Source organism: Ranitomeya imitator, chromosome 5 (assembly GCF_032444005.1).
Source record: "Ranitomeya imitator isolate aRanImi1 chromosome 5, aRanImi1.pri, whole genome shotgun sequence".
NCBI lineage: Eukaryota > Metazoa > Chordata > Amphibia > Anura > Dendrobatidae > Ranitomeya > Ranitomeya imitator.
The window spans coordinates 31,935,143-31,959,271 of record NC_091286.1 but is presented as its reverse complement, the minus strand read 5'-3'; the positions used below and the strand labels follow the sequence as shown (position 1 = coordinate 31,959,271).

The 24,129-nt window shown below is 41.2% G+C and overlaps 1 protein-coding gene across 1 annotated transcript in view; it reads right to left on the bottom strand.

Annotated features, from left to right (window-relative positions):
• USH2A (usherin) overlaps positions 1-24,129 on the bottom strand; it is an 824,795-nt gene that overhangs the window by 324,192 nt on the left and 476,474 nt on the right. The window contains exons 44-45 of the mRNA XM_069726496.1: positions 21,590-21,616; positions 17,612-17,742 (exon numbers count right to left, since the gene is read on the bottom strand). Coding sequence (XP_069582597.1) covers positions 17,612-17,742; positions 21,590-21,616 — 158 coding nt within the window. The remainder of the gene's footprint in view (positions 1-17,611; positions 17,743-21,589; positions 21,617-24,129) is intronic.

Genomic DNA, 24,129 nt, shown 5'->3' with positions numbered 1-24,129 from the left:
AGTAAATGACACCCCCCCACTTTGTCACCCCCATAGGTAGGGACAATAAAAAAATTAAGAATTTTTTTTTTTTTCACTAAGGTTAGAATAGGGTTAGGGTTAGGGGTAGGGTTAGGGGTAGGGTTAGGGGTAGGGTTAGGGTTAGGGGTAGGGGTAGGGTTAGGGGTAGGGTTAGGGGTAGGGGTAGGGTTAGGGGTAGGGTTAGGGGTAGGGTTAGGGGTAGGGTTAGGGGTAGGGTTAGGGGTAGGGGTAGGGTTAGGGGTAGGGTTAGGGTATTTTCAGCCATTTTAGCCCTAAAAAGCTTCCTAGGAAACACACAGTAAAAAAAGGATAAAAAAACGCATCAAAAAACGCATCAAAAAACGCATCAAAAAACGCATCAAAAACGCATCAAAAAAGGACAAAAAAAGGACCTGCGTTTTCTGCCAAGAGCTGCAGTTTTTTAAAAAAACTGTCCTGAAAAAAAAAGGATGGAAATCCTGAACGTGTGAACATACCCTTATTGTTATTTTTATAATATGCAGCATAAAAAATCCTATAAGTGGTTATACTATTTTTTTTTTTAAATAATTGTCTGCTATATTTTTTATCATCTCTATTTTACCTCTGATTATGTTTAAGAACAAAAAAAGAGTTCAGTTCACCTTAAAAAAAAAAAAAAGAAAAAAATAACTTCGAGTCTCGAGGCAAAATAAAGAGTATTTAAAATTTATATAGTGTGGAATGTCTTTGTTTTGAACTTGAGCAGACGGGAAAACTTCACTGTTTTCCATGCCATCTGACTCTATCCTCATTTGTTCTGTGTTCTGCTGATTACTATGCAACAATGCCTTCAATTCGTGGTTCCATTATTTAACTACATGCACAGTCATAGCTGACCCTTCCTGATCAATTGCCAATCCATACAGGTTTGACTGATAAAAGAGCCAATTAGATTTAAGCAAATTAAGGGACATCACCAATGTCAACCAGTTATTAAACGGATGTGGAATTCTGTGCACACAGATACCAACACAACGAGACCAAGCCCGAGTATAGCAATGTAATGTAATACGAATTCTTCATAAATACCTCTGGGGATAGTAAAACTTTTTAATTTTTGCAATTTTTTTTTATATTTTTGTGATCACTTATTTTGCCATGTTCTTTTGTTGGCTGGTGAATTTTGTACCAAATTCTTCAAAAATAGCTCTTTGGGGTTAATGAGTTTTTGGCAAACTCAAGCATGGTTTTTTTTTGGCAGAAAGAGGAGATCTGGCTCTACGAACAATGAACAAACTTTATTTACGGAAGTGCTTGGTGGAGGATAATACAAAAGATCAGAAGAAAAGCTGACATCATATGCGACCTCATCGCGTTTCAGTCATGATTAAGGATGTGAGGCCACCTGAAATGCGTTGATGTCACATATCATGTAAGCTTTACTAATGATCTTTTGTTTTAGGGTACCGTCACACAGTGGCACTTTTGTCGCTACGACGGTACGATTCGTGACGTTCCAGCGATATCCATACGATATCGCTGTGTCTGACACGCAGCAGCGATCAGGGATCCTGCTGAGAATCGTACGTCGTAGCAGATCGTTTGGAACATTCTTTCGTCACTGGATCTCCCGCTGTCATCGCTAGATCGGTGTGTGTGACACTGATCTAGCGATGCGTTCGCTTGTAACCAGGGTAAACATCGGGTTACTAAGCGCAGGACCGCGCTTAGTAACCCGATGTTTACCCTGGTTACCAGCGTAAATGTAAAAAAAAAAAAACAGTACATACTTACATTCCGGTGTCCGTCAGGTCCCTTGCCGTCTGCTTCCCGCACTCACTGACTGCCGGCCGTAAAGTGAAAGCAGAGCACAGCAGTGACGTCACCGCTGTGCTGTGCTTTCACTTTACGGCCAGCAGTCAGTGAGTGCGGGAAGCAGACGGCAAGGGACAGACACCGGAATGTAAGTATGTAGTGTTTTTTTTTTTTTTTTACGCTGGTAACCAGGGTAAACATCGGGTTACTAAGCGCGGTCCTGCGCTTAGTAACCCGATGTTTACCCTGGTTACCCGGGGACCTCGGCATCGTTGGTCACTGGAGAGCTGTCTGTGTGACAGCTCTCCAGCGACCACACTATGACTTACCAATGATCACGGCCAGGTCGTATCGCTGGTCGTGATCGTAGGTAAATCGTATAGTGTGACGGTACCCTTATCCTCCACCAAGCACTTCCGTGAATAAAGTTTGTTCACAGCTTATCCAACCGGATTTCCTCTTTTTTCATTGATTGCTTGATGCAGAGTTCTCCGAACTTTGAACACTACCAAGATGTCTTTGATTGTGAACTAGACTTTGCTTCTTTTTAGGAGCTTTTGGTAAGGATTTTGAGGTTGCAGATATTCTACAGCATTTCCACACCTATTAGTTAAATTAGGTTTCTTGCGTTTTTTTATTGTGTTTTTGAGTGCGTTGTTTTCATGTATTTTTACCACATTTTTTTTACGTTGTGGTTTTTTGTTTCTTGTTGGTGTCATGCTTTAAATTAAGTTGCTTTGTTTTTCATACTTTCTGGTATTTGGTTTTGTCAAAACGTTATTGATGTGCGGATTATACAGTCATGGCCAAAAGTATTGACACCCCTGCAATTCTGTCAGATAATACCCAGTTTCTTCCTGAAAATGATTGCAATCACAAATTCTTTGGTATTATTATCTTCATTTAATTTGTCTTAAATGAAAAAACGCAAAAGAGAATGAAGCAAAAAGCAAAACATTGATCATTTCACACAAAACTCCAAAAATGGGCCAGACAAAAGTATTGCCACCCTCAGCCTAATACTTGGTTGCACAACCTTTAGCCAAAATAACTGCGACCAACCGCTTCCGGTAACCATCAATGAGTTTCTTACAATGCTCTGCTGGAATTTTAGACCATTCTTCTTTGGCAAACTGATCCAGGTCCCTGATATTTGAAGGGTGCCTTCTCCAAACTGCCATTTTAGATCTCTCCACAGGTGTTCTATGGGATTCAGGTCTGGACTCATTGCTGGCCACCTTAGAAGTCTCCAGTGCTTTCTCTCAAACCATTTTCTAGTGCTTTTTGAAGTGTGTTTTGGGTCACTGTCCTGCTGGAAGACCCATGACCTCTGAGGGAGACCCAGCTTTCTCACACTGGGCCCTACATTATGCTGCAAAATTTGTTGGTAGTCTCCAGACTTCATAATGCGATGCACACGGTCAAGCAGGCAGTAAAGCAACCCCAAAACATCAAGGAACCTCCGCCATGTTTGACTGTAGGGGCCGTGTTCTTTTCTTTGAATGCCTCTTTTTTTTCTCCTGTAAACTCTATGTTGATGCCTTTGCCCAAAAAGCTCTACTTTTGTCTCATCTGACCAGAGAACATTCTTCCAAAATGTTTTAGACTTTTTCAGGTAAGTTTTGGCAAACTCCAGCCTGGCTATTTTATGTTTCGTGGTAAGAAGTAGGGTCTTCCTGGGTCTCCTACCATACAGTCCCTTTTCATTCAGACGCCGACGGATAGTACGGGTTGACATCCTCGGACTGCAGGGCAGCTTGAACTTGTTTGGATGTTAGTCGAGGTTCTTTATCCAAGATCCGCACAATCTTGCGTTGAAATCTCTTGTCAATTTTTGTTTTCCGTCCACATCTAGGGAGGTTAGCCACAGTGCCATGGGCTTTAAACTTCTTGATGACACTGCGCACGGTAGACACAGGAACATTCAGGTCTTTGGAGATGGACTTGTAGCCTTGAGATTGCTCATGCTTCCTCACAATTTGGTTTCTCAAGTCCTCAGACAGTTCTTTGGTCTTCTTTCTTTTCTCCATGCTCAATGTGGTACACACAAGGACACAGGACAGAGGTTGAGTCAGCTTTAATCCATGTCAACTGGCTGCAAGTGTGATTTAGTTATTGCTAACACCTGTTAGGTGCCACAGGTAAGTTACAGGTGCTGTTAATTACACAAATTAGAGAAGCATCACATGATTTTTCAAACAGTGCCAATACTTTTGTCCACCCCCTTTTTTATGTTTGGTGTGGAATTATATCCAATTTGGCTTTAGGACAATTCTTTATGTGTTTTTACATTTAAGACAAATTAAATAAAGATAATAATACCAAATAAGTTGTGTTTGCAATCATTTTCAGGAAGAAAATGAGCATTATCTGACAGAATTGCAGGGGTGTCAATACTTTTGGCCATGACTGTATCAGTATTTGATGTGTTTCCACAATGGCAATGTACTAAAAATGCATATGCGCCTCTTACCTGTGGATTTTCCACAGCTAGTGCAATTTCATAAAACTAAGAGTACCCGGAAGAGAAATTGACAAGCTCCTGATTTGAAGCGCGTCCCGAAGGTCAGTTTACGTAGCGTAATAAACAGCGCAACGGGCATCAGATCTCTATAAATTCATGTTCTTTGATGGAACCATGGAAGGTGTGGAAGCAAAGCTGAACCTTGCGATCCTGAAAAATGCAGCAAAAAACACAGCAAAACCTGCATTTTGTAAGCAGGTTCTTTACTATTAAGACAGCAGGTTTTGTCTGCAGTGAAAAAATGCAGGTAAAACGCAACGTGCGAACATAGCCTATCAGTATTTGGTCAGTATTTTACATCAGTATTTGTAAGCCAAAACCAGGAGAAGAGCAATCAGAGGGAAAGTAGAATAGAAACATGTCACAACTTCTGGATTTATCACCCACTCCTGGTTTTGGATTACAAAAATACTGATGTGAAATACTGACCAAACTCTAATAGCATAACCGTGGCTCTAGAACCATTTTTACTACATAAAGTGCAAAAACAATGGTGAATCGGGGCCACAATATCTAAAGTAACATCCAGTTGGTCTGAGCTGTAATACCGGGCACAGCCTAGATGCAAAGGGGGAGCTGTTTATCGTTATCAATATAATTATTTCTTACATAGCACCAACATATTCTGCAGCACCTTGTGCAGATTTTCATTAATTATACCCATGTCTGGCCCTCCAATGGTGCCAACAATTTGATTTCCCAATCTTGCGCACACATAATAAAGCTAATTTTAATGGAACCCACATAACTGCCAAGTAGCAAAGACAGCAACTGCTCGAGACTCCGATAGTTTTGTGTTCTGTTCCGATTGTGTGCATGGAAGCCCTAACTGGTTTGATTCCTGTACTACCTCTTTGTATTTTTGCTTCTGGTCGACACTATGGACTTTGACATGACTTGCTCCACCAGCCAGCAGCCACTCAATAGAATGCAACTCAGGGGCCCAGCGGCAATGGCCAAGTCCCTGAAGACAGGCAAGAAAATGTTTGACTTATGAGCTGCGATCTTTCTCAACGCAGTTGTACTCACTAACCACAGTGTGAGAGAACCTGCCTCTCCAAATAGTGAGCTCTCGGATTTGAGAATAATCCCCATGCCAGTTACCTGTTTTCACAGTTTCTTTTCCAGCTCCGATCACTTTTTACATCTGGCCAGTGATGGAACTTAGAAACCTTAAGATGAGCAAATCGATTTGATGCAAATCAAATTTATGTTGAGATTTTAGTAATGTGCAGAATCTGACAATTTTGATACATTTTCCGCATTGCTGAAGACTACAGAAGCCAGAAAAGGATCCATGACCTTAGGCAGACCGAACATAATACCATTCAGCTATCATATGACATGGGATAGCACAGCCAATCAGGAAGGATTTATCATAGCCTGTATAAAAGCTGAGGCAGGGAATGCAGAAGACATTTTATTGTGAATTTGGATAATGACTGGATGTCATGGTTTAGCCAATAGAGATGGGGGAGAAAGCTATAAAACAGTAAAATAACTGTAGAGATAGTGTGTGACGGCACAGAATGAAGAAGATTATTTGTGAAAAAAAGAGAACCATGTAATACCCATTCTTTGGTCAATCGGAGGCTTTGGAGCACTTTCGATTTGAAGTGAATCAAACCGCTGTGAACTGAATATCCTGGGAAAATTACACGAATGTGGCAAATTTCAAATAAAAAAAAATTGCTCGTCTCTAGAGAAAACAGCCGTCAAATCTCAACTGAGATGATGTGGATGAATTGTCCTTTAGGTTAGAGTCACACAAGTGAATATTGTCTTATCCAAGAAAATCGTCCTGAATATTAAAATCATACTCTGGTCAAACTCTGATCAGAGTATGATCCGATTTTCTCGAAAGAGTGGAAGATGGAGAAAAAAAATTCTCCATTCTGTCAATCCGTGGAAATGAGATCGCACTCAGATGAGTGCAGTCCGATGGTTTCCATGGACTCATTGACTTGTATGGCTGAGTGCAATCGGATAATGGGATCAAATCTGTGCATGCTGGGATTTTTTTCACAGACCATCTTGGTCCGAAGAAAAAATTGGACATCTGCATGGCCCCATAGACTAATGTTGGTCCAAATGCGGTTTGATGTTTTGTTGGATCTCACGCAGACCGAAAATATGGCCATGTGCAGAGGACCTGTCACCAGATCAAAAGTGTTCAGTTTTTGTTCTTATTTTTTTTTCAGCTGCTCCTTTGCGTATTTTGAGTCCCTTTTGTTTTCTGTTGATTCTTTTTTTTTTATCTACCATATGGTTTGTGATAGATACATTTTTTTTTATTGCACCAATTATATAAATTTTTACGGTCTTTACAGTAGTTATGAAAAGCAGCCTAAAGACTCTTCCCCAGAAAATCCTAGAAGCAGCACCCACTTGGTAAAGGCCATAATGATTAGCACTAAAAAAAATGGATTTAAATTAAAAAAAGACAAAAAAACCCCCCCAGAATTCTCAGATGAGCAAAGTTAATAAAATAAGAGTGAAAAACGGCCACTTTTGACCTGGTGACAGATCCTCTTTAAAAATGGATGTCCAAGCTTGGGGTTCAAATCTGCAGTAACTGCAGACTTTTAAATCCTCACAACGTGCACATTTTGAGCTGTCAGAATTCTCCGATGATGGCGCCATGTGAGGCGGGCTCATGACTGCAACTACGCGATTTGCATACATGAGGTCAAGTACCAACTAGACATGTACAGCGTCACTCCATACAAGTGAACTGAGCTAGGCTCGACATGTCTAGTAGGAATGTGACCAGTGCCGTTATCTGACAATCGTGACAGCAAGCAATGTGCGCACTGTGAAGATTCACAAGTCTGTACATACATAGAATGACTGCAGACTTAAACCCCAAGCCTGGATAACCCCTTTAGGTGCAACATGGTTCCCTCTGCACCCCTATTTCCTAATGCACTGTCAATCCCAAACGCATATAAACTATGGATTCTTATTTTCCTTTCTTTTTATTCTGAATTCATACGACTTTTCTACTATTAATTTTCTATTTGTTATTTAATTTTCAGGTATTGGATGTGAATCTCTGATGATAGAAGAGGATTCAAAATCCTCATTTTCATCTCAGAGATGATAGTGGAGAGCTCGGCGCATGAATTAGAATGCTGTAGGTTTATTAGATGGATTCGTCAATGCTTACACATTCATTTATTATTCATTTTGATATGATCACGCCGGAATTGAAGACATCATTGAGCATTTGTATTAATAACACTCAGCCATAATGTAAATCTAGTTACGAACACCTATTCACATTAATGCCACATGGTTTCTGCATGATTCGCCTAAATGATGATAATATACATCCAGGTCATTAAATAAAAGAAAGCCTGAGCTGGAGCCAATTTACCTAATGATCTATACGATTAACTTATCGCAAGGTCATCAAATAAAAAATGTCATTCAGGAGATATTTCACTTTATTAACGGCAATAAACAGCAATGCAAACATGTCGGCTGTCCTTATAATGTGTGCTCTAGATGCAATTATGTCCTGTTTGATTAAAGGGATTGTTGAGTTTGGAAAACCTATTTTCAAAAGTCATATTAGCAAAGTTAATTTAGGGAGTCCCTTATTTGCACCTTCTATCAATTAGCTGCAGCAAAATTGACTATGAACAAAAGGCGCAATAAGTAACCGAGGTGCCTCAAAATTTGTAGTAGGGGCATCACTCTACCATTATCACCTTCGCTAATGTTCTCAGCTCGAAAAACATACGATTATTTTACTGTCCATTATGCACAGGAAAATACACAGTGAAATCGCAATGCAGAGATAAGAAATTCAATGATGTTACAGAGACTGCTCCATACACATCATATACCCTGCCCAAAAAAATAGAGGGAACACTCACATAACACATCCTAGATCTGAATGAATGAAATATTCTCATTGAATACTTTGTTCTGTGCAAAGTTGAATGTGCTGACATCAAAATCACACAAAAATCATCAATGGAAATCAAATTTATTAACCAATGGACGCCTGGATTTGGAACGATACTCAAAATCAAAGTGGAAAATCAAATTTCAGGCTGATCCAACTTCAGTGGAAATGCCTCAAGACAAAGAAATGATGCTCAGCAGTGTGTGTGTGTGGCCTCCGCGTGCCTGTATGATCTCCCTACAATGCATGGGCATGATCCTGATGAGGCGGCGGATGGTCTCCTGAGGGATTTCCTCCCAGACCTGGACTAAAGCATCCGCCAACTCCTGGACAGTCTGTGGTGCAACATGACGTTGGTGGATGGAGCGAGACATGATGTCCCAGAAGTGTTCAATCGGATTCAGGTCTGGGGAACGGGCGGGCCAGTCCATAACTTCAATGCCTTCATCTTGCAGGACCTGCTGACACACTCCAGCCACATAAGGTCTGGCATTGTACTGCATTAGGAGGAACCCAGGGCCAACCGCACCAGCATATGGTCTCACAAGGGGTCTGAGGATCTCATCTCGGTACCTAATGGCAGTCAGGCTACCTCTGGCGAGAGCTGTGCCGCCCTTCAAAGAAATGCCACCCCACACCGTTACTGATCCACTGCAAAACCATTCATGCTGAAGGATGTTGCAGGCAACAGATCGCTCTCCACGGCGTCTCCAGACTCTGCCACGTCTGTCACATGTGCTCAGTGGGAACCTGCTTTCATCTGTGAAGAGCACAGGGTGCCAGTGGCAAATTTGCCAATCCTGGTGTTCTGTGGCAAATGCCAAGTGTCCTGCACGGTGTTGGGCTGTGAGCACAACCCCCATCTGTGGACGTCTGGCACTCAGACCATCCTCATCGAGTCGGTTTCTAACAGTTTGTGCAGACACATGCACATTTGTAGCCTGCTGGATGTAATTTTGCAGGGCTCTTGCAGTGCTCCTCCTGTTCCTCCTTGCACAAAGACTGAGGTAGCGGTCCTGCTGCTGGGTTGTTGCCTTCCTATGGCACCCTCCAAATCTCCTTATGTACAGGCCTGTCTCCTGGTAGCACCTCCAGCTTTTGGAGACTACGCTGACAGACACAGCAAACCTTCTTGCCATAGCTTGCATTGATATGCCATCCTGGATGAGCTGCACTACCTGAGCCACTTGTGTGGGTTGTAGAGTCCGTCTCATGCTACCACGAGTGTGAAAGCACAACCAACATTCAAAAGTGACCAAAACATCAGCCAGAAAACATTGGTACTGAGATGTGGTCTGTGGTCCCCACCTGCAGAACCACTCCTTTATTGAGTGTGTCTTGAAAATTGCCAATAATTTCCATCTGGTGTCTATTCCATTTGAATAACTGATTGCCAGTCAGTGTTGCTTCCTAAGTAGACACTTTGATTTCACAGAAGTTTGATTTATTTGGAGTTATATTCTGTTGTTTAAGTGTTCCATTTATTTTTTTTAGCAGTGTAGTAGACATGTTGACTGCTGTATATATATCACATAGGAAACACAGACTGCTGTATATATTACATGGATACATTGCAATTGCTATATATATCACATAGGAGGCACAGACTTCTTTATACATTACATGGATATACTGCGACTTTTTTATATATGTCACAAAGGAGACACAGACTGCTGTATACATCACATGGATAATAATAATAGTAATAATAATAATTTTATTTCTATAGCGCCAACATACTCCACAGCACTTTACATTATAGAGGGAACTTGTACATACAATAGACGTTAGAATATAACAATAATCACAGATCAAAACAGATACCAAGAGGAATGAGGGCCCTGCTCGCAATCTTACAAACTATGAGGAAAAAGGGGAGACACGAGAGGTGGATGGTAACAATTGCTTTCACTGCGACTGCTTTATATATATCACATAGGAGGCACAGACTGCTTTGTACATCACATGGATACATTGTGACGGCTATGTATATATCAAATAGCAGACACTAAAACTGCTGTATTCATATTGCATAGAAGACACTGATACTCTGCTGTACATACATCACATAGGATATTTAGACTGATGTATACATCACAAAGGATACACTGAGACTACTATATACATCACATAGGAGATAGTAATACTAATGTATATAAATTAACTAAAATACACTGAATGCTGCATACATCACATATGAGACTGCTGTATGAACATCATGTAGGACACACTGCGTCTGCTGTTTATTCATCACATAGGAGACACTGAGCTTGCTGTATATATATATCTATATATATAATTGTCTAAGGGGTACTTCCGTCTTTGTGTCCCAGAAATCCCACGTCGCTGATTGTTCTCGGCAGCTGCCTGTCATGGCTGCCGCGACCAATCAGCGACGGGCACAGTCCGATTAGTCCCTCCCCTACTCTCCTGCAGTCCGTGCCTGGCGCCCGCTCCAGAATCCCCTCCAGTCACCGCTCACACAGGGTTAATGGCAGCGGTAACGGGCTGCGGTGTAACGCACTCCGTTACCGCTGCTATTAACCCTGTGTGTCCCCAACTATTTACTATTGATGCTGCCTATGCAGCATCAATAGTAAAAATATGTCATGTTAAAAATAATTTTAAAAAAAACCTGCTATACTCACCATCCGCCGCCTTTCCTGCTCCTCGGGACTCTCCGGTGACTGCTCCATGCAAGGCAGGTTCCGGTGGCAAGGATTGTATGCGACAAGGACCTGCCATGACGTCACGGTCATGTGACCGCGACGTCATCACAGGTCCCGCATTCATACCAGCCCTGGGACCGGAAGCTGCCGCTTGCAATGGAGCGGTCACCGGAGCGTCCCGAGGAGCAAGAAAGGCGGCGGATGGTGAGTATAGCAGGACTTCAACGGGCCTTCGGAAGGTGAGTATATGTTTATTTTTTATTTTGAGTATCTATACTACGTGGCTCTGTGCTGTATATTCCGTCACTGTGCAATGTACTACGTGACTGGGCAATATACTACGTGGCTGGGAAATATACTACGTGACTGGCCAATATACTACGTGGCTGGGCAATATACTACGTGGCTCTGTGCTGTATACTCCATCGCTGTGCAATATACTACAAGACTGGTGAATATACTACGTGGCTGAGCAATATACTACGTGACTGGGCAATATACTATGTTGCTGGGCAATATGCTACGTGGCTCTGTGCTGTATACTCTGTCGTTGTGCAATATACTACGTGACTGGGCAATATACTACGTGACTGGGCAATATACTACGTGGCTGGGCAATATACTACGTGACTGGGCAATATACTATGTGGCTGTGCAATATACTATGTGATTGGGCAATATACTACGTGGCTGGCCAATATACTACGTGGCTGGGCAATATACTATGTGATTGGGCAATATACTACGTGGCTGGCCAATATACTACGTGGCTGGGCAATATACTACGTGACTGGGCTACATACTACGTGACTGGGCAATATACTATGTGGCTGTGCAATATACTATGTGATTGGGCAATATACTACGTGGCTGGCCAATATACTACGTGGCTGGGCAATATACTATGTGATTGGGCAATATACTACGTGGCTGGCCAATATACTACGTGGCTGGCCAATATACTACGTGACTGGGCTACATACTACGTGACTGGGCAATATACTACGTGGACATGCATATTCTAGAATACCCGATGCATTAGAATCGGGCAACCATCTAGTATATATATGTATATATATATAGATATATGTCCCATAGGATAAACAAACTGTCATATACATAACATAAGATACGCAGACCACTGTATACATCACATATGATACACAGGCTGCTGCATACATCACCTGGGGGAAATATTGCAACTGCTGCTTTAAAGGCAGGAGCTGGACAGGATCTCAGTGCGCGCTAACTCTGGCCACAAAGTGCGTCCTTTACGTTGGCAAGCATTGGACATAATCCAATATTGAATGTGACTCAGCAGCATTTAGTGGTGAACGCTGAGTGTGTGCTCAATAGAAATATTAAAGGGCTGATGGCCAAAACACTGCAGCCCAGCAGAGAGCTGCCTGAGGGCCAGACTAAATGATGAGTAGCCTGCCAGCACATGACTGCAAATATGCAAATTGTATATTAGTATACACGTGACAACTGGTTGAGCTGACAACAGACCGGAGTCATAACACTATCAGGCAATCTGCAGTGAGATAGAGGTACTGTAGAAATGTATGTTTAGGCCACAAAAACCCTATAGTAAATAGTTAAACCGAAAAATTAACATGATACTCTTTCAGTGTAAACAGGCAGCCAATCACCTGATGTGATTACTTGCTGATCAAGAGACTTTTCAAAGTTAAAGACAAAAATATTGTCCAAAGCTGAGACCTTCCTTTACTTTTGCAATCATAAAGTATAAATTTGCACTTTAATGAGCCCAGGGCGGTATGAGCTAGGGACAGGAACTAAAACAGCACAATACCCAATAAATAACAAAGCAATATGCCGTGCATGTGATGAAATAATTGCAGGTTCAAATCCCCTAAAAGAACTAAAAAATAAAGTTAAATAAAAAAATTAGAAAAAATGTTTAAAAAAAAAATCATAAATACTTAATGTTACATTTTGATCAAAATATAGAACTAGCTAAATACACTGCTCAAAAAATAAAGGGAACACTTAAACAACAGAATATAACTCCAAGTAAATCAAACTTCTGTGAAATCAAACTGTCCACTTAGGAAGCAACACTGACAATCAATTTCACATGCTGTTGTGCAAATGGAATAGACAACAGATGGAAATTATTGGCAATTATCAAGACACCCTCAATAAAGGAGAGGTTCTGCAGGTGGGGACCACAGACCACATCTCAGTACCAATGCTTTCTGGCTGATGTTTTGGTCACTTTTGAATGTTGGGTGTGCTTTCACACTCGTGGTAGCATGAGACGGACTCTACAACCCACACTAGTGGCTCAGGCAGTGCAGCTCATCCAGGATGGCACATCAAGGAGAGCTGTGGCAATAAGGTTTGCTACCAGGAGACAGGCCAGTACACCAGGAGACGTGGAGGGGGTTGTAGGAGGGCAACAACACAGCAGCAGGACCACTACCTTAGCCTTTGCGCAAGGAGGAGCACTGCAAGAGCCCTGCAAAATTACCTCCAGCAGGCTACAAATGTGCATGTGTCTGCACAAGCGGTTAGAAACCGACTCCATGAGAATGGTCTGAGTGCCTGACGCTCACAGATGGTGGAGGGTGGCATTTCTTTGGAACGCCGCACAGCCCTTCATGTGCTCACCAGAGGTAGCCTGACTGCCATTAGGTACCGAGATGAGATCCTCAGACCCCTTGTGAGACCATATGCAGGAGCGGTTGGCCCTGGGTTCCTCCTAATGCAGTACAATGCCAGACCTCATGTGGCTGGACTGTGTCAGCAGTTCCTGCAAGATGAAAGCATTGAAGCTATGGACTGGCCCGCCTGTTCCTCAGACCTGAATCCGATTGAACACATCTGGGACATCATGTCTCGCACCATCCACCAACGTCACGTTGCAACACAGACTGTCCAGGAGTTGACTGATGCTTTAATCCAGGTCTGGGAGGAGATCCCTCCGGAGAACATCTACCGCCTCACCAGGACCATTCCCAGGCATTGTAGGGAGGTCATACAGGCACGTGGAGGCCACACACACTACTGAGCATCTTTTCCTTGTCTTGAGGCATTTTCAATGAAGTTGGATCAGCCTGTAATTTGATTTTCCACTTTGATTTTGAGTATCATTCCAAATCCAGACCTCCATGGGTTATTCATTTTGATTTACATAGATCATTTTTATGTTTTATTGTTCTCAACGCATTTCACTATGTAATGAATAAAGACTTGCAACTGGAATATTTTATTCAGTGATGTGGTATTTTAGTGTTCCCTTTATTTTTTTGAGCAGTGTATGCTAAACGTTGAAAAGAAAAAAAATCAGAATTACAGTTTTTACCCCCCCAAAATACAATAAAAAGCAGATCAAAACTTTTATATAACAATGTCACCTTGGCATGCAAAAAACAAACAGTTACACAGATGCATCAATGGAAAAGATAAAAAGTTCTGGGTTAAAGAAAATGAGGATGCTTACAAAATGATTTTTTTTTACATTGTTCTTTTAATGACTAAAATATATTTTAAAAGACATTTAAATTTGGTGCCACCATAATAAAACGTACCTCAGATTATTTTACCACACAATGATTATCAATAAAAAAACAAACCCAAAAAATAATGGTGGAATGGTGGGGATTTTTTTGTCACAATTTTAACCCATTAAAATTTTTTCCCCATTGTTAAATTATGGTGTCATTCAAAACTGAAACTCGTCCTGCCAAAAAACAAGCCCTCACGTTGACAGAAAAATAAAATAGTTATGACTCTTCGAAGAAGGGGAGTAAAAAACGAAAATGCAAAAAATGGATAATTGCACGCTTATGGGGATGGGGATACTTTTAAAGGGAATGTCTATAATTGGGACTAAATGGGTATATCTACCTGAAACATTTTCTTCCCTTGGGACTCTCAACTATTGGAAAATTTAGTAGAAATGTTCCCCTCAATTACCAATTTTGACTGACCGCTATCCATTCAGAGGTCAATGGAGTCTATAGGAGTTATTGCACTTTGATATTGAATCCTATGTATGAACAGTATGATGCAAACTTTCCATAAGGATTTTTTTTTTTACTGCTCAGCCATGTTAAATAACACAGTAAAGTGATATTTCCCTCAAATTATAGAGCTAATTGCTACTGGGTGCTGATGGCTGCAAATTCTATTAACGCACTTTGTAAGGTGAGTAGATCTAATCAGCGGAAGTTCATAATTGTCTACAACCAAGGTTGGCACAAGTGCAACGTCTGTGCGTTCGACTTAATCATAGTCATAATAGTCTATGGAGTGAATAAATAACATCTTCCCTATACATTTACCCTGGGCTGAAATGCAAATGATAAGTCTACATAATGGCATAAGGTATTTAGATGTAGCACAGTTCATTTTAGGAGAAGATGTTACCTTATAAACAGTCATAGATAGTGATGGTTGAACGCGTGGATGTTCATGTTCGATCGAACATTATATAAAATGTTTGGGTCAGGTGCCAGAACAGTACCAGAACTCTGATCTGAACCCGGACCCCATTGCAAAGAATGGGTGGTCCCGACATCCAGCATTTCCCACACTGTCATCTGTGTGAAACACCAACTCTGATTGACGGTAAGTTTGTTACCACTGGTCAGAGTGCTGTGGTTCCCCACTGTCACACAGATGACAGTGTGTGAGCCAGCAGTTGTGACCGGTGGTAAAAAGTTTACCGCTAGTCACAGGCATCGGCTGGTGATGAGAGTGCTACTCTCATCATCCCACACATGGTTTCACTGTTAGCAGCAAGAGCAGGTGTACTATGATGGGAATATTCGCCAGCCAGAGCCATGCAATAAATAAGTAAAAATAAATAGTTGGGATCTCTTCTATTCTTGGTAACCAGCACAGGAAAAACTGGGTTGCAGCCCCCATCTGTCAGTTTAATCATGGCTAGTTATCAAGAATAGAAAGGTCCCATGCAGCATGTTTTAAATTATTTAAATACATAATTTTAAAAAACGGCATGAGTTCTCCCCCATTTTTGACAACCAGTCAAGCTAAAGTGGACATCAACTCCACAACTATTACCTCAACTCCACAACTATTACCCCACCTGCCACTGCACTATTACAAGTGAGAAGAGCTGGGCAAAGCGCCAGAATTGGTTCATCTTATTTATGCGCCCTTCTAGGGCTGTTGCAAGCTGCTATTTTTAGGGTGGAGAGGGCCCTTTCCCAGTCTGAGAATACCAGCTGTCTACTTTAGCTTGTCTGGTTACCAATGCTGTTTTTTTCAATTATTTATTTCAATAATTTAAAAAACAGCATGGGTCCCCTCTTTTCATGATAAACAGCCATGATAAAACTGACAGCTGACGGATCCAGACCTCACTTATCTACTTGGCTGGTTTTCAAAAATGTGGGGAGACCTAACGCCATTTAAAATTTTTTTTTATTTAAATGCACTGGAGCTGCGCACTGCGAGACCTGGCTGCTGGGAGCTGAGGTGATGTCAGTAATGCTATCTCAGTTCACAGTACCCGATTCTCACAAGGGCGGGGCCGCTGTGATCTGAAATAACCTTACTGTAAGGTCACCTGAGATCATAGCAGCTGGTTCTCATACTGTGCAGCAGCGGAATGATGAATGACTCTGAGTCACTCACTCTGAGTCCGGCACTCCGGCATTCATCCTTCCAGCACTCGAGCTACCGTGAGACGACCCGGTGGCTATGATCTCGGGTAACCTTTCAGTTTACCAGAGTTCACAGACTCAGTGTCTCCTGACTGCTGTGAGGCATTGAAACCTAATGGGAAACTTTGAGGGACACTTTAAGGTTACTTGTGAGGTACAGACCTTGTGTCTGTATCTCTTTACAGGAAGTGGGGGCAAGACTTTGTTTTATTACAGGAAATGGGTGTGAGTCTTTAAATTAAGTGTTAGCGTCTTTGTCGCTTTCTACAAGAAGCAGCAGGTCTTTGTCTTTCTCTACAGGATGTTGTTGCAGGTCTTTGACTCCACAGATAATGTGGGTGGGTCTTTGTCTCTCAATAGGAAGCATGGACTGGTCTTTGTTTTTGCTTACAGGAAGTGGGTGCGAGTCTTTGTCTGTCTGAAGGAAATGTGGGCAGGTCTTGATCTCTCTACAGGAAGTGGAGGCAGGTATTTGTCCCTCAAAAGGAAGTATGGGTGGATCTTTGTCTCTCTCTATAGGAAGTGGGGGCAAGTCTTTGTTTCTTTCTACAGGAAACGTGAGTGTTTTTTTGTCTTTCTACAGGAAGTGGGTTGGGGTTTTGCCTCTTTGTTCCTGTTGTACTGCCTGTTAGACTGCAGGTATAATAGAGAAGTGTCCTTTCAGTTCAGGACAGGCAAACTATTGGACATTAGCTATAGCAAAGCATGTTGAAAAGTGTGGGAAGGAAGTAGTGCAGTCAGAATGCTAATGAAGAATGAACCACTTTCTCAATATACATGAGTGGTGAGTAACATTGCAGGAGAATCAGAACAGTTCCTGGACATATTAGGCAGGCATGTGCTATATGCTGATTTTTAGTGAAACATTTCAACTAATTGTGCAGTGGATTGGTCACCAGAGTGGAATCGCCACTGTAAAGAGCTAATGGTCGTGAATACGATATTTCATGTATAAAGTTCAGAAGTCACACGCTCCTATTTCCATTAAAAAAGTGTATATGAAAAAAACATTTATGAAGCAATACACTGGCACTTTGGTACCTACCTCCTGGAGGCATTGTAATGGTGATGGGGGCACTAATCACATGACCTTGGCTATTAGATGCATTGACTCTGACAGTATATCTAGAGAAGGGGACCAAACCATCGACCAAAACCCACTCATCACTTTCCTGACTTTGATACAGTATCCGGTTGGAATTGGTAAAACTGTGGATCTCATCTCCTGTAAAAACAGGAAAAATATAATGTGACATTATGAAAAACATAAAATAGAAAAATAATGATAAAATAACTGTCTAAGAAAGTGTGTTTCTCTCTGAGAAGTTGACAGGTAGTGCCGGAATTCCATATACTCACATGAATGTTTAGATCAGAGGTGGACATCCATTGTACTACTAGTTTCTGACATGAGGTCCACCAGAGTATCAAAGAATTCCCCAGTTGGTTCAGCTCATGTGGCCCAGAGAAAGGATGGACCTGGATGTGAAGGACGTATTCGGCTGGATTAGGGAGCAGAGTGGTGCATAATATTCGGCTTCACTCCCCAAATCCTTATACACTACTCTTCTCTCTTCAAGGACTTGGGCCTCATGTTCATCTTCTGCATCGGCCTGAGTCCGGGAATTAACTTTATTATCTAACTGTATGGCAACCCTTGGTGTGGATTCAGCCATAAAGGCAACCTGGCATATTCTGGGGGCTTGGTATGAATAGCTAGTGATGGCTACCTCCTGGTATTTTTGTCACCAAAGGAACTATCTAGTATTGACTAGGAGTTGACAAACTTAAGGATTTTTAAAAAAATTTAAACCCATATATTTAGGGCCAACTTTTTTTAATTTTGCAATTTAATTTCATAAAAAACTCACCGACACTTTACGTTACTGCAGACTTCTGGATTATTACACTTTCTCGGTTTCCCAGTATTGCCAATGTGAGCGAATGGTCACATGACTCCATATATGAGATTTGTAGATTTGAAGTCAGTGCTGACTAGAAGAGTTAAGTTTCTCACAATTCAATTGGCAGATGACCACAATTATGCAAATTATATACATGCAGTCATATGACCGCTCTCTTGCATCGACAACCCCCGTGGAATTGAGGCAAAACCCTCACAAAGACTGCACTGCTCAGTAGCACATGACCTGTCTGTGTCGCCTCCAGGAACTGAAGATAATTTCTGATGAAGGCCTAATTTTGACCGAAACCTCAACATTTTCATACAGTGGATATACCTATGTTAATAAAATACTTTCTGAGTTTTCTGCATTTAAATTAGGAGTGCCAAATTTATTTTTGAACCCCTATATTAGGCCTAACGATTTTTAAGAGGAAATGTGGCCTCCTGATTCCTCAATGCAACACAGTTTGATTTCTAATTATTTGGATTATTGAGGCAACAACAACAACAGTTTAAGCACAATCTAGTTAGATGCTGAAAGATCGATTTTAGACAGGACAGGATCCTATCTACCCAACTGGTTAAGTTCACTTACAGCAGTAGCAGTAGTGACTAGTGATGAGCGAATATACTCGTTACTCGAGATTTCTCGAGCACGCTCGGGGGTCCTCCGAGTATTTTTTAGTGCTCGGAGTTTTAGTTTTTCTTGCCTACAGCTGAATGATTTACATCTGTTAGCCAGCATAAGTACATGTGGGGGTTCCCTAGCAACCAGGCAACCCCCACATGTTCTCAGCCTGGCTATCAGATGTAAATCATTCAGCTACGCAAGAAAAACTAAAACTCCGAGCACTAAAAAATACTCGGTGGACCCCCGAGCGTGCTCGAGAAATCTCGAGTAACGAGTATATTCGCTCATCACTAGTAGGGACCTCACTGCACTGTGACACTGAGAAAATGACACCAGCAATACAAGATGTCCGCTTTTTATATGGACAGGCACGTGTGACATTGGCAGCCAATCACAGAAGATCTTGTGTCATGAAGTTGTGGATGGTTTCTGCGCCCTGGTTGGCTGCCGGAATGTAGACACATTAAGATATTAAAGAAAATAAAAATTACACTGCCCAGTTCCTCTCACCTAGACACCCCCCTCCACTCATCACACATGTCTCCCCATCCCCTCCATTCATCATACAGCACCACTAGCCTAGCCAAAGTCATAACAAAAGCATTAGTGGAAATGCGATGATTTACCGAACACTGTGACCGAATTTTGCCGACTGAGTAAAACTGTTTGTGAAAACGAACACGAATCCAAATGTGCCGAATTTGAGATTGGCAAATGTTTTCCGAACAAGTTCACACATCTCTAGTCATCAGAGTCTACACCCAATGGTCCAGAAACCAGTCCTACATACATTATGGAAATAGTGGTGCTAAGGCTGCCATGCAAATGTTATGGAGCCCCTGGGTACCAAGGTACCCAGCCCCGGTTGGTCCCATCCCCTATGCTAATGGTTAGTGAGAACCTAAGGAGGGAATGGATTGATGGTAAGGGGGTGAGGAGTTGGCATGAAATAAAGAAATTCTACTGTACTTCTGTTCAAAGTGGTAAAATCGGCACAACATTGATGGTCTTATTTGATTGTTTGAAATGCGGCCCCCTCTCATCACTGCCGTCTAGTATATCATCGCCATTGTATCCAGTATGTTCCTTGGTTCTGCTATATTGCATTCCAATGGGTTAAACGAGCATGGCAAACTAATCCAATCTGAATCTTCCATGCCAGGGGTTTTAGACTAATGCCGTTTTCAGCAATACATCTATTTTTCCATAAGATATAACACGCTTGAGACATTTTCATCTTAGAAAGTCTTGCTGCAGTGCCCCGGTACTGAGCACACAGGCATTATGTAAATGAAGATTATCTCACTTTTCAATTGGTGTTCATCATTCATGGATGCCAACAGAGATTTTGGGCTCTCTGGGGAAGTTCTCAGAAAGGTAGCCAAAGCAGACTTAAAGGCGGAAATCCATAATCAAATATCGAGATTGATTGTGTCACTTGCACTTGTATTGATTTTAATTGGACTGGCTGACCTGCGAGAATAATATAAGTGCGCCTGCTGCTGATTTATGGGAATAAAATACGTTCCTATTGTGAATGGAAGGCAGATGGTATCGGTTAACTCTTTAGGTCTGAATTATTACGGAGAAATTAAATGGATTACATTATATGCCTTAGAGTCGAAGGAGCAAATAAATTACTATGAGACACCCAAATTTTATATAAATAATTGATTACAAATAATTAATAGGGGGGGGGGAATTATCGGGGCAAAGTAAATTGGCAGTCAATTACTGACCAGTTTCTACGTGGATTTTTTTTCTGCAGCGTCTGGATGAGATTTCTGAAAATCTCATCCAAAATGCTGTTACTGTGAATCGTTGTGCCAAAATGTGTAGCTGGAAAATACGTCCAATGTGAACATACCCCAAAGGTGGGCTTCCAGTGTCTACTTCTAGAATACAGATGGAGAAAATGCTAAATGGGTGCTTCATAATAGATTGGTGGGGTCCGACTCGCGGCACCATCACTGATCTGCTTTACCAAGTCCTGATGCAGCCAGAAGTAAAAAGTGTATAGAGACAGAACAGCTCTGCTCCGTACGTTGAACCGTGGACCGTCCTCAGGTCATAGGAAGGGATAGTTTGGTTTGGGTCAGAAATTTGCTTGATGGGTTAAGAGTACTGTGTGATCTTTGTGGTATGAAAAGGAAATTTACAATGATCTCTTTCCCAAAATGCTCTATGATATCGCTACAACAGTGTCTGTAATCCCTTTACTTAGCTGGATTCTCCTGCAAAAATGTTACAAATCCGGCACCTCTTGCTCCTGGTTCTGAAGGCTCTTTCTGCTCTAACTTGTTTCTCTCAGTAATAGAGATATCAGCAGGGAAAGGAAGAGGTTAATCCCAGGTCCAATGGACAGTGGAGAGAGTATCTCAGGAATGGCTACGAAAACAGACTAGAGAGAGCAGAAATCACGATAAGGGTAAATAAGCACAGGATAGAAGCTGTGCTGATAGGTGAGTAAAAGAAGACAGCAGCACCCTGAATACACAGAGGTCACATCCAGCCTGTATAGGTTGGTTTACACCTTAACAACCCTATTTTTGTAGCTTCAATGTATCTATATTAAAATATTTGCAAATTGACTTGATTACTCTATATAAATACAAAAGCTCCAAGTGCTTCATGGCGGGATTAAGGTGTTTGTATAGAACGGCTACTATTGCATCCAATCAGGTTGGCCAACTAGAAAATTAGAGCACAGCTCAATCTAATTGAAAGGCAAAGAACTTTCCCTTTCCAGCCCTCAAAAGAATCAAGCAAAATAAAATATCGGCCGATCAGAATCAAATTGAAAGTTTGTCAAAAATGTAATTAATGTTTGAAGAAACATCCTGTAAAATCCAACATCTTTATTCAATACGTCATAAAAATAAGCTGCGGGGAGGGAAGGAGGACATGAAGAAAACGGCGGCCGTTTCACACCGGCCATTTCCTGTCCTTGGACCCGTTGAAGCATCGGCACACGGGAAATGGCTGCCGTTTTCTCTATGCGTTCCCTCTTTACAGCAAGTTTTTATGATGTATTGAATAAAGATGTTGAATTTTACAAGACAGGTGAGTGCCACTATTTTTACTCTCTTCGAACATTTGAGGCCTTGACTGCTCAGACAAAAATCTAATTAGACACAGAAACATTCAGCTTGTTGGTGCCGGCATTTCTCTCTTTTCCCCCAAAAATGTAAATTTCTAGCCTCTCGGCCCATTTTAACTAGCCCCGAGTGCTCTGCTCTTATTCCTCTGTTTGCTTGTTAACATGCCAAAACATATAGCCATAGAACCAAACACTTCCATTTTGTCTATCTGCAGTCACCACTAGAGGGAGCTTAAGAGCTTATTGAATACTATTTTTTACATTGAATTCTGTAATAAATCAGTATTCACATAAGCTCCCCCTTTTCATCGAACTCTAAGGCTATGTATGAAAATTAGAGCATGAGCCAGAACTCTGTAGTTATAAATGATAATATTTAAAGGGTAACCGTTGTTTTAATTTTAATGTAATAAATAATAATGCACATAAAAATAAGCAACTTTATAATATGTCTTATCAGAGAATCTTCTTTCTCCTCCTTTCACTCTGAATTCATGGGTAAAATCTGTATTCATTGAAGCCAGATCTTGCCATTACTGAAATAGGAGATGACAGTTGGTGCTTTATAAATTCCATGTAGAGAGGAGGGAGGAACTGAAGGCCGACACAGACATTCTGCTGCAAGTTCCACTGAAATGACAGTTACAAAAAAAAAAATTGAAAGTGTAATGTGCACACGTTCAGTATTTTGTGCACATGATGCGTTTTTTTCCGCGAAAAAATGCATTGCGGTATTTTTTTGCAGCATGTTCATTAATTTTGCGGATTTTTTCGCATTTTTCCCGGTATTTAATGCATTGGGAAAAAATGCAAAAAAACGTACAAAAAACGCAAAAAAAAAACGCATGCGGATTTCTGTCAGAAATGTCAGTTTTTTGTCAGGAAATTTCTGCAAGAAATCCTGACGTGTGCACATACCCTTAATGGTTATTTCAGTAGAACATATAACAGAATGTCTGTGTCTGCCTCCGGCTCCTCCTCTCTCCATAGAATTTTAAAAGTACCAACTGCTATCTCCTATTTAATGAATGGTAAGATCTGTCTTCACTGAATACACATTTTACCCATGAATTCAGAATGAAAGATCGATCCAGGAAGAGAGAGACGCAGATTTATCAGATAAGATATATTGCAAAGTTTTTATTTTTATTTTTATGTGCATTATTTATTTATGAAATAAAATAAAATGATGGTTTTAAAACCATATGCCTGCATTTATTATGGGGATTTTCAGCTGAAAGAAGGGGCATGCTTTATTGTGCAAAAACATACGCAAAGCACAAAATACTGATGCCAAAAAAAACCAAGGTGTGTGTTGTGAAATATGTGTATATATATATATATATATATATCTATATGTGTGTAGGGACATATATCTAGGGTTATATGTGTGACTAGTGATAATGTAACATCTGTCCTGAAGGCAAGTCGCACCCTAGGTACTTCCTTGGGACTAGTAGAAATTCTGTCTCCATATCTCACCAGGGGGTCTAGCTAGGGCCGAGAAGAAAAGCAACATTTGGCACCTTCTAGGTCTTGGAGGGGAGACGCTAATTGCGGCCTGAGGGAATCTATCCCTGGGAACCTTTCCACAAGAGAAAATAATATATTCATTATTATATACACATATATATATATATATATATATATATATATATATACATATTTCACCACAGTGTCGGCATGAGATTTCTGAAATCTCATTGGCTTTGCTGCTACTGTAAAACGCAGCTGAAAATTTGCACACAAAAAAATCCTGAAATAAAAAACGCCTAGTGTCAACTTACCCTTAAAAAGGGTGAGAATTCTCCTTTACAGGTCAGTGCCAAAAATTAAGGAGGTGAATAATATATCAAAAATGAATTTATGACTTCTCCTCCGAATGAAAGAAGAACTCGTTATACAAAAGGAAACCTTCCGTTCCGG